The sequence below is a fragment of the Poecile atricapillus genome, chromosome 9 (genome assembly GCF_030490865.1).
Source record: "Poecile atricapillus isolate bPoeAtr1 chromosome 9, bPoeAtr1.hap1, whole genome shotgun sequence".
Lineage (NCBI taxonomy): Eukaryota > Metazoa > Chordata > Aves > Passeriformes > Paridae > Poecile > Poecile atricapillus.
Window position 1 is genome coordinate 17,003,638 of NC_081257.1, and position 12,121 is coordinate 17,015,758.

Genomic DNA, 12,121 nt, shown 5'->3' on the forward strand with positions numbered 1-12,121 from the left:
CTGTGTGCCTCAGTCCCCACGGGCTGTCCACCTCATCCTGCAGGGCCCAAAGCATCGGTGGGGTGACCCTGCTGCCCTGTCACCCAATGGACACTGCCACACTGGGGCAGGGGTAGTGCCTGGCAAAAACACCTTGGAGGGAGAAGTGGCTTTGGGACCCTCCAGAGCATTTTTTCATCCCTTTTATTGAGTTATGTACGTTACTGCCTATCTATAGACAGATAATTTTATTTTATATTTTTAGATTTTTTTTTTTTATTTTTATTGGGGAGCTTAGTTTTTGGAGCACTGTACAGGTCCCAAAGAATGTGTGGTTAGTGGGAATTTAGAAGCTTACTGGCTCAGAGTCCTTGTATGGCTGTCCTGGTCTATATTGTCAGTGATGGCAGGAGTAACATCGACATTTTCAACCTGAATCCAATTTTAAAAGCTGGTATCTGACCTGCTTCTAAAACTGTTTGAAATCTAGTCCCACTGCAAAGCAACCGGCAGGGCACCGTGGCAGGAGCTGCACAGAGTGCCTCGATGGCAATCAAATGGGCTTATGTAATTCTAAAAATGGCAACTCCTTACTTGCCACATCTCTTTCTGTCTGTGCGGAGAGTCCTGCAGAGCTGCCAAACAGAAGCAATTGAATGAACTCTTTTCCCGGCTCATTCCTCCTTCCGCAGCTCGGAGAAAGTGAGCCAGAGCCTATTCTAGTTTGCCTGTCAACAGGAATGGTAACTAACGGCTCGATCCCAGCCAGGCTTTATGCCCCAAAAACGCTGCCTGCCTGCCTGTGAGGAGCAGAGAGAGACATCATGAGGGAAATCTAGTTCCTGGCGCCAGACTGGTCTAGCCCAGGAGGCAGGTGAGGAGTCATTGGAATCCACACCATGTCCAAAGCCAACCTGTCCAGTAATCCAAGGAAGAAATTGTTGAAAGGGTGAGCTGCTATTCTCCATCTTTATTGTCAGAAATAGTCATCCTTCGCATTGCAGTAATGGAGCAATGCTGCGTTTCATTTCTGAACACTGAAACTGAAAGATGTTCCTTCCTAATGTTTTGAAATGTTGTACTTTTTTTTTTTTGAAAGAGTGGGAGCTTTTAAGTTTTTCTGGGTTTGTAGGGGTTTTTTCCCCTTATTTTCTATTTAGGAGAAAAGGTGGGAGGAAGTAGAGAAGGAGAATATAATGGGGGGATGGCCTTGTTCTCACTTTCCTACTGAAAACGTTTCAGGAAAAGGAACAAAAAACAGTGAAAATGGGTAGAAGCCCACTTCAGTTTCATGTTCCTATTCCTTCCCTTTTTTTGCTTGAAAGAAGGAAGGCCAAAAAAGTAAGTGGGACAAACTCCACGTGTTTTGAATTATTCTTCCCTTAATGAGATAGAAAAACATCTCATTTTCAAAATTACTTCCTTTTTCAAAGAAGAAAACCAAACAGAGAAATAATCTTTCTAAAACCAATCTTTCCACTGTCATTTTGCCACTCATACTCACTCAGTATTGTCCAGTCTTTCTGGCTATGCCACGTGAGGTTGTTTGAGATTTGTATTTGCCATTGTTTGAACTGTTGTCACAGGTGTCCCCATCTGCTGCAGAGCTGGACTCCACGGGCTGCAGGGTGTGGAGGTGGCAGTGGATGGCATCACCTTGTCCCCTTTCTCTGGGGTGTGTGGGACCGGCTGGAGTTCAGCATCCCCGTCCCTCATGGTGGCTAAGTCAGAGAGAGCTTGGCAAGACTCCCAGATTGACAAGTGAAAGTGCTGCTGTGCTGCTTGGGCGCAAGAAATGGGTTGATTTCATCCCAGAAGACGTGATCTAGAAAAACCACAAAAAAATTCCTCCAATAATGAGAGCCCAAACTAAAAATCCAGACATCTTACTGGAGGAAAAAACTTCAGTGCACAACCCAAGTATTTGCTGAATGTTCAAGAACACCCACAAATTATGTAAAAATAGATGATAATTCATTTATTTGATTTAATTATGAGCCTAGACTGTGATTTTGGGGTGGGGGTGGGGCTGGAGATAGTGATATTGAAAAAAACAGTTGTGAGAAAAGCCCAAGCAAGTCATCAGCCCTGGGGCACAGAGGAGCTGCCCCAGCTCTTCCTCACAAAACACAGAGCACTGCAGAACCCACTGAGAGCTCTGAGACTTCTTGGTGTGGAGGACCTCACCAGGGTAACTGTTTCTCCATGGGGAGCTCTAGACCTTTGGTCCCACAGTCCATGGATGAGGCTGGTGTTCCATGGCCATGGCCACTTTGTGCTGGAGGGACTGGCTCATCAATTCCTGCTTATACACCAAGCACATGATCAAGGGTGGATCTGTCATGGGGAGCATTAGCTGCCCCTGATGGGTCATCCTTCCCATCCCCATTGGGCTGTGCTACTCCCAGAACTGCTGAGCATGGCTATGGGAGATGTTCCTGTCCCTGACATGAGGGTCTGGATGGGCTTGGAGGCTGCCACATGCTCTGCCTCTGATGTAAAACCAATCCCATCATCTTTGCCTGTTTAGCTGGATAGAAAAATACCTTCCCTGTTATCAGAGTTCATCACCATGTTCACTACCAGTCTTTGAGTTATTTATCTCCTCCTACCTCCCTTCCAGTGCGTGCTTCTCCTCTCCAGCTGACAGCCTGGGACAGCCCCGACATCAGCTGCTTGTGGAGCTCTCTGTGCAGAAAGCCAGTCCTAAACAGTGTGGCCTTTGCTCCCCCCAGCTGTCATATTCTCTGGGATCTGCAACAAGTCCTGATTTTACAGACCCCATCTTGACAGTCCCCAATCTGATCTGACCACCTGGTTTGTTTTTGAATCGAGCACTTGAGTCATAACATTTCTGTTTATTTCAACAACTGTATTCCTTGCATAGGAAATGAGCCAAGATGGTCTAAGGCAGGGATAGTGAAGCATGTCATGGTTGTAATTGCTTTTGCTCTCCCAAGATAAAATTTTACAGTATAATCAAAACCTTATTTTTGTAGCACTGGACTCTGTTATTGACTTAATCTTCTTAAGTGCTCCTATTATTCCAGTGATTTCATCGTTGTATGTTGATTTTAATCTTTTGATCTCCATATTAGCTACTGCCTGCAACTAATTTGTTGCTCAGTGTTTTTCTTTGTTTTGACCTGTGAGGCATTTTCCTCATGGCACACAACTCTGCTGGCAGATTGCATATAATCTCTGCACTTTTTTTCTCCCATATTTTGCATAGTTACAACAAATGCGGATTTACGACTTGAAATGGAATATGTATCTTTTAGAAAGGCTGAGGAAAATATCACTTCAGGTTTTGCTTGAAAGCCTGAAAGTGTTTGATTAAAGGAAATATCATGGAATACAGCTCACCAGAGAGAGGTGTCACACGGGCTTTTTTTAGTCCAGCAAGTTCATGATGGGTGAAAACTGCAACAATTATATGCAGTTGGGATCAAAGAGTTCTGAAAGCAGTGCTAGACCTAAGATGAAGAGGACTGGGTTTTGTGAATGGCTCAAAGGTCTCTCCTAGCTGAGCTTGGTTTGATACAACAGTGGCTTTGTTAAATCCTGGCAACATGGAGTGGATTTTTGAACAAATACTGGTGATGGAAGCGCAGAGTTGTGAACTTCACAGCCAAAGTGCAGAGGTTGACATGCTCAGCTCAGCTGCATTTTGGTTGGCCCTTAGCAGCTTTTCCCCTTGGTAGCTGATGGTTTAACCTGTGCTGATTTATCATGTGCTTTGTTTGCATTAGCTTTTTCTTTTAAAGCTTAGAGAAATAATTTTTGCCTTAGGTTTGCTGTGACTTTTTAAAAAAGAACACAGCCTGAACGTTGGCAAAATCATCTTTGCTTTGTTGCGTGCCTGTTTATGCTTCTGAACACAAATTGTCTTCTAATATTTTTGACGTTTTGGTCACTAGAAAGGCAGAAAAGCAATTTCTAAGATGCCTATGGGCCAGAAGACATGCATTACAGCAGAGGGGAAAGAATCTGTTAGTTGGTGAAATATAAAACAAATTGGATGAACAGCTGCTGACACTTGTCAGTCAAATAGTTGATAGCATTTTCAGTGTCCATGCCACATGCTTTAAGTAAGTCTGTCAAAAAAAGGATATTTTCGCTGGACTTCCCTGTAAATATGAGAGAAGTTTTGGCCTGATCTATCATTTAAAATTTTGCTGGCAGAAGAATGAAATTTTCCTCTTTTCCCAAAACTGACTGACATAACTGCACAGGCAGATTCTTCATCTAGGTGTGGTTGTACTGGCAGAAAGTCCTTTGACTGTGGGAGCTTGTTCCATCACAGCAGTGGGCTGAAGTGAGCCAGCAGCAGATCTTTGCATTCCTCAGCCACCTTGGCCAGTGCTCTCATCTATCCACAAGCTCTTTCGGGTGCTGCCCAAGGTGTTGCTTTGCTCTGCAGGAGCTGAGCCCTATCCAGACTGCAGTCTGTGGCCAGGAGGGATTTCGACCCAGACTGATATTTTTCAGGCAAAACTAAACCATACTGGATTAGACATTTCTGCAGGATTGACCCAAGGTGGCTCTTCCCACTCCTGGTACCACAGTGCAGAACCCATTTACGAGAGGCTTGGGCTGCCAGCACCCCCCTGGTCACATGCAGGGTTAAAGGCAGTGGGGATCAGGGTGCAGTGCACTCCTGTGCTCAGCCACAAGCTGCAGGCTGTGGAGTGGGAGGTTAAATCCTGCTTTGCAGCAATGCTGTATGCGAGATCTCTCTGCTTACACTAAAGTACATAACCTTGAAGCTCATCTTTTGGATCCAAATGCCTTAAAAATAGTGAGCCCTGTTCTGTGGTCAAGCCTCAGGGCTGTGGAATTTCTGGGGTGCTTTTTTGGGGTTTGAGAACACAAAAAGCTGTCACAGGCCATAGGGTCACTGCTCATGACAGAGGCACTCACTCGAGGGTGTCCAACCACTGCTGTCTCAGGGAGGCACCGACGTGCGTTAGCAACGCTCAGCCAAGGAGCATCTCCTGAAGGCTGCACCCACACTCTCTCATTCAAAAAACTGAGCAGGGCTCACTATTTTGAAAGGTGGCAGGTGGAAGTGGGCTGTGTTTTTACCCAATAAATATTTTGTGTTTAAAAAAAAAAAAAAAAGGGAGACATTTCCAGAGCAGAATCAAGCTGTTTCTCCAGCTCTGCTCTGCCTGACTGCCAGCAGAGCTATAAATTTCTATGTCCTTCAGTGCTCTTTGCTACCAGCCTGGTGACCACCCCAGCAAGGCTTTCCTAGGACTTCCTCTTGGAGCTGCTGTCCTTCACATAAATATTTGTCACAGCTGAGGGAGAGGATAAAGAGGGCATGAACACACGTGTGCAGCAGTATGTGTGTGGGTCTCAAGTGGGTCTCAGCCCTCTGGAAAGGAAGGTGGTGCTTGCAGTTTGTTCTTTGCCTTATACCTTGTGAGACTTGTTTTGTCAGGGAAGTCCTGGGAGGACTTCAGGGTGGGATTGAAGGCTCCAAGCATAATGAGGTCAAGGAATAAATATTTTTGTGCGCATGCCAGTGACAGACCTGCAGAGGCATCTGAACTGGTTTTGATAGACTGAGTATGACTTGAACACTCAACTCCTACCCCTCAGTTCCTCTGAGGACTCAGGGCCAAGTAGCTGCACATATGAAGGGTGGGTAAGAAGAGGGAAAAGCTTCCTGTGTCAGTGGTCACAAAGCCATATTCCTGCCTAAGTCCTCAGAAGCAGCTTTTTCTGGCAATGTGCTTCCCTCTACCAGCAGCATAGAGCAAGTCAACAATCAACTCTCCTGCGCTACCGTTCAGGTTCAAAATTCATTATTCTGGTGCATCGGATGACTTCTCAACATGTAAATGGTGCTAAATGTGCACATCCACCACCCACTCCTAAAGTGAAGTCCCTGCTAATGCCCCTGTTCCAAGGGGGGGGTGTTCCCACGACACCTGGGAAAGGTGGATGCTGAATGTGTAGGGTGTGGCCAGCCAGGTGGGACTGCACAGCACCCCCACAGCAGATGCTAAACTCTGACACAGAGGGAAAGGACCCAAAAATCCAGCACTGCAGGTGAATATGCTCCAGGCTCCATAACCCAGCCCAGTCTGGGACTCAACACCCCCTTCACAGGCAGTTCCAGAGGTCCCAATATCCTCCCATATGTCCAGGGTGGGTCTCATGTCTTTTGGGCTCTGGAAGATGGTTTAGTTTAATTGTTCATTATGTCAGGAGAGCTCATCTAGGTAGGATGTTTTTCCATTTGCCCATCTATTTGTGAGGGATGAACATTTGTCCTGGATCCCCAGACTGGCAGCAGGTTGTTGTGTTTGGGGGTAAAGCACATCAGTTCTTCTGCTCTCTCAAATAACTGAGACCTGGGCTACAGGAATCAGTTCTGGTGTGGATTGACTGATAGGAGGGAGGGACTGCAAAACCTCTCAGAAAACTCTGAGCCTAACAGAGAATCACAGAATGGATTGGGGTGGAAAGGACCTTAAAGATGATCTAGTTCCAATCCCCTGCCATGGACAGGGACACCTTCCACTAGACCAGGCTGCTCAGAGCCCCTGACATGGAACATTTTCAGGGATGGGATATCCATGACTTCTCTGGGCAGCCAGTTCAAGTGTGCTTCCATTAAACATGTTTTCCATCAAACCAGACTTTCAGTTTCAGCTCAGGGTTTGTCTCTGCCCTGTGTGTCTAAGTGCTGCTGCAGTTGGCTGCTTTGGGAGAAGTTAAAGAACAGACTGAGGCCTTTTGAAGGGAGGTGTTGGGTAAAGCTGATGGCCATATAAAAACAGGGGCTGAACCAGAGCAGACGTCATTTAGATGCTGAGGGACAAATCACAGGACATAGAGTGCAGGTAACAGTGGAAACAGCCGTGGCAGTCATAGCAGAAATGCCCTTGTACCTGGGGAACAGACAGTGTGCTCCCAATCCTGAACTGGGGAGCAAATCAGGAAACCATCTTCTTAATTAATAAACTAAAGAACACCCATGAGAAAAGAAAATGCCTTTATTCTGTGAGGTTGGGGCTCTTACATCTCAGCTTGGTTTGGTTTTTTTTCTAAGGCAGACATAAAAAGACTCCATAATTTATTATTAGGACATCTGAATAGTTATTTATTGAGAAGCCACAGTTCTCACACTTTTACAACTGTCGGCTTGTATAAGGCAAAAAAAGCAAGATGGATCACTATTTTACACAGAAAGTAAAAGCTCTGGAGAAGGAACTGATGGACATGCAGTTACTGGTCAAAATGCAATGTACATGACATATATAAAAACCATTGTGAAACAGAGGAATTGTAAATTATGGTTACAATCTACTGAAATAAATATTCAATATATTATTATAAACACATTTGTAGAGTCTAAGATTGTAATTAAAGTTGTCTTTGTACATACACGGTTATTTGAAATTTAAACAAAAATGTAACATTTAGAGGAGCAAACGTCAACATAAAACAACTGCTTTGGACTTGTAATGTGGCATGATATATCCATAATGATAGGATTAATCTGGTGTGGCAATTAGAATGACTAATCCTTTGGGATGTAGTCTCTATGGAGTTAACTGCATATTGAAGGGAAGAGCCTGGTACATTAACAAGGATGCAGAATGATTCAAACGGCTGTCTGGGTTTGTTTGTTTTCTGGTTTTTAAATGAACAGAGAGAACAAAAAAATCATTTGTAATTGCCTGGTTTTTCTTTTAAAAACAAAGCTGTTTTTTTAATTAATTTTAAGCACTTGGCATCCACAGAAGAGAAAGAAATGAAAGGACTCGAGTCACTCATCTTCACAACAATTTACCATCAATGTATATACAGTACATTAATGAAGCATTGTTTAAACTTTAATAACAGGGACACACCTAGGATGTTTTCTATGTAGTTTTTCCATTAACAGTATTAAACAATGGTGCTCCATATTGCTTATGAACATATAGATATGAAATTAGGAAACTGATGAATCAAAGAGAGGTGCTAATCTTATTACCACACAGCTAACATGGCATTTGTATTGGTAAACTTCTCATGGGCATTTAGAGCTGACATAAAAATTCCTAATGTGGCTAACTGAGTTAAAGACGAGGTACATGCACGGATACCAGGCGACCCCCAGCCGGTGCTCCACCTTCCCTAGTCATCCTCTTCATCCTCCTCATCACTGTCCTTCATGGTGATTCCCTGGAGCCCCCCGCCCTCACTGACCGACGCCGTGGCCTCCTCTACCGTCAGCCGGTTCCGGATGGTCTCGTAGGTTTTGCTGTTCAGGGTGGAGTCCAGCACGCCTTGCAATCGGAAATCTCGGTACGTTTTCTAGAGCAGAGACAGAGGGAGGTCAGGGCCAACACCAGCCCCCCTGCAGGAGCCCACCTGTGCCCCTGGGGCCACTCATGGGAGAGGCTGGGAAATCCAGCCCTGGGGACATTTTGCATCACCTGGGAAGCACAGAGGCCACAGGGACATCCCTGCTGGCCACCACTCTGGCGTGGCAGAGCTCCCTTTAGGGCACCTTGGGCAACAAATTACAGCTCTGTGACCCCAGCCCTGCCTCTGTTGGCCGGGCTGGGCAGCTTCAAAGCAGCTCAGGGGAGCTTTGAATAGGGTGGGCTGGTGTCTAAAAAGACATCAAAGCAATAAAAGGGCTCTGATCCAACTAACTTCCCTTGCTCCTGGATGTGTTCATCCTGCCTCTAATGTCAGTTATTTCTCTTCAAGCAGCAGGATGCTTATCCCCAGTACCCACAGACACGATTACACATTCCCGGAATGCTCCATATTAAACAATCCTACCTGCAGTACAGGGATTAAATAAACTAAGTCCAGAATACTGGATGAAATTATTGATATATAAATATAAACACGGGGCACATGTTTCTTAAATCTCCCTTTCTTCACCTCAATCTGGAATTGTATTTCCATGGTTCTCATACTTCCCTTGATATTACAATTAACATCTCTTATTTGAATTTATGTTTAAAAACTTCTCAACTCTGTGAGATAAAACTCTGGTCTCGTTGTTCATTTAATTCTGCTCTGTGCTCTGCATAGAAACTATTTACTGTTCTGCTATTTCAGAAAGTCCTTGGGTTTGTTATAGCTGCTTCTGAATGTAATATTGGTATAAATAAAGCACAAGGAAAAAAGCTTTCCTCAGCTAGCTGACAAGCAGGAATAATCTGTCTGTGCCTGTTGTTTTCAGTTATGAAAAGCACATTTAATGCATTTCAGTTTTAATTTATTCATGCCTTCAATGTGTTCACTGCACACAAGACCATAAACATTATAAAATACGAGACCAAAAAGCATTAGATAGAACCTAAAATGATCAAAAATATATTTACCCCCTTCTGTGATCTTATTATTTCATGTAAACCACTGTGATTTCACACTGAAATAATTATCATTAGTCCAAGGCACGCACACACACACATATACACATACACGTGCACTTAAGGAAAAAAAATGCTACTTTCAGGGTATGTTATCTCACCTTTGTGATCTCTTAGAGCTGATTATATACACCCATTGTAAAAGAAACAACTTCAATTAACTATGAGAACAATCTCATTTGCATTCTGACAATAATCACAACCCATAGCTGGGCTTAAATGTTTCTAGCAAAACAGCGTTAAAAACTTTTGGGTCGATTTAACCCATTTTAACACCAGAGATCACTGGTGCTTTTTTCCACAAAAAGGCTAATTTTGGTGCACTTACTGTACAAGTAAGGTCAAATAGCAAGAGAGTTTGATTTTTGTTTTGAATGCAAGGAGTTACTTCGTTCTTATTTGCACACCTGTATTTTACATCCCTGTGCATTTAAAGCTCCTGTTTATCCAGTGCTACCTGCCATAGACACAGCTATCTTAATTCTTGTAAAGAATTTTAACAAATCCTTAATTTATCTGCCGGTGACAGTTTGCCTAAAGCAGGTGCCACACAGATGCAGGCACACAGACACGACAGCGAGGGGCCCTGGGCACACCCTGGGTGCTCACCTTTACTATCCTAATGAGAGTTTTCAGTTGGTAGATGTGGAGCTGCAGGTCCATGCGGTCTGTCAGCCAGGTGCACACGACACTCATGGAGCTGGTGTACCATTGCTGCAAGAGAGACACGACTTCTCCAGCACCCACTGACACCGGTGCCCCCAGCACTCCCCACACCCACCTCTGCCACCTGCCAGCCTGCTTCTGGGGGCCACAGGTGAGAGGGGAGACAGGCATCTGCTCTTACACAGAATTTCCATGCATGAGCTTGAAAATTTTAACAACAACAATAACAACAAACTTATTAGGAGGGTAATGGCCACCAGTAGCACCGCAAGGTTTCGTAATCTGATTTTGCCATTGATGGCACTTGCCAGCAGTGATGTGTGTTTGACTCGAGCCATGTTTTAACCTGTTTCCCCCACAGTGAGAGCACAGTCCTCCCTTTAAGGATGTCAGTCCCACACTCAGGTTACTTACCATCTTCAAATTCAATCCTCAACAGCCACAGGATGAGTCTGGGTCCCCGAGGGTGAGTGGAGGGGAGGCTCATGCGGGGCAAGCTTTGGCTGAGGGGAAAGCACCTCATGCTGGTCTAAGCACCTACAGGTGCCTGCCCAGGCTGTGTGGGAAATGCTCTGGTTTCACCCTCACAGATATGAAAGATGGAAAAGCAGCAAAGAAATCAGCTTGTTTCAAGCTGCTGAACTCACAGGGCCCCTCCAGGGGCTGAAATTGTGCTGTAGTCTGTGAAAAAGGCTCGCAGCAGTGTGGCAGCAGCCTGCCACTCCCGCAGTGCAGGAAGGCTCTGGTGGGCTGTGGATCAGAGTCCTGCACGTCTGATGCCACACAGATGAGCAGCGAGCCCTCGAGAGGAGGAAAAGCAAGGGCTGGGGGGTGGGTGGGGAACCACAAAACCTCCCCAGGGTGCTCAGCACAAGGGGTGGTTACAAAGCAGGCAAAAACCCATCACACCTCCGTATGCACAGTTGCACCCTTCTCGTGATCTCTCTTACATGCAGAGATCAAATCCCGTACTGCAGACCAGATGCAAGTAATCTAGAACCAGCTAAAATACTAAAGAAACCCCACCAGACCAGTTTATGAAAATCCTGATAGAGCACCATCCAAATTAGTCTGGAATGCAGCTGCCTCCCAATGAGCCTAAAACCTCACACCAGTCCAAGTCAGGTCTTGCTGCCCCCTTGGGTCGGGGGTCTCTGACACAGAACATGCCCTTATCTTGCTGGAGCAGCAGGGGAATGGAGACAACTGAACATTCTGTAACTGCAAAACTGAGGCCACTGATTTGTTACCCTCCATCCTTTGACACCGGCACCCACAAGGTGGCATACGGCTCACCAAAGCAAACAAATGAGTCTGATCTAAAACAGCCCTGCACCACAAAAATGTGTGCTCAACACACATCTCTGAACTGTGTGGCAGCACACCCGGGAGCTGCACAGGGAACAGCTTTCCCCCTAACCCCAAAGATGTTCCTCTGCTTTAATTTCTACACCACCTCTTTAAAAAATGGAGGAAATAAGGAGATGAAAGAGTCACCGAAGAAATGGCATGTGGTGACCTCATGCTCAATGCTCACACCTTGTGCAACTTGTGAAAGAGATTCTGCTGACCCTTCATCTCCAGGCCAGAAACCTGGCAAGAGCTTGGATGAGACTAATTGAGACTGGCAAGCAGGAGCTCTCAGCTGTCATCTGGGGTCCTGTGACAGGCTGAACAGTGAGTGAAGCAACCTGGGCAGCTGGTGTGGACCTGATGAGCATAGGAGACATGAAGGTCTGGTGGGCTTCATACCTTCCAATCCCTCAGACTAGTCTGAGAAGTCAGAGTGTCCCTGGGTATCCCCTTGGGGTCCCAGGTACCTTGACCCAGGACAGCCAGCAGCCAGCTGGTGGCTGAGTGGCACAGAGCAACTGCTGTCACTGGGGGATCTGCCTGGGTTCCCATGAAATGCTGCACACCCACGTGGACAAAACAGAGAAAATGTTAATGTTCATAAAGCTGCTTTTCTGCAATCAGTGCTTAACTGAGTCATGCTCTTGGGTGACACTAGCTCTGATCCAGGACTGTGCTGGTACATGGATGCCCAGGTCAGCCAAACACCTCCTTCCCCTTCTGCC

The 12,121-nt window shown here is 45.5% G+C and overlaps 1 protein-coding gene across 11 annotated transcripts in view; it reads right to left on the reverse strand.

Annotated features, from left to right (window-relative positions):
• Nucleotides 1–6,974: 6,974 nt before the first annotated feature.
• Nucleotides 6,975–12,121, reverse strand: part of CADPS (calcium dependent secretion activator) — a 206,643-nt gene continuing 201,496 nt past the window's right edge. For all 11 annotated transcript variants that reach the window (XM_058845249.1, XM_058845248.1, XM_058845250.1 and 8 more), the window contains 2 exons: nt 9,987–10,091; nt 6,975–8,301 (listed from right to left, as the gene is read on the reverse strand). In XM_058845249.1, the coding sequence (XP_058701232.1) occupies nt 8,122–8,301; nt 9,987–10,091 (285 nt within the window). In that variant the 3' untranslated portion in view covers nt 6,975–8,121. The remainder of the gene's footprint in view (nt 8,302–9,986; nt 10,092–12,121) is intronic.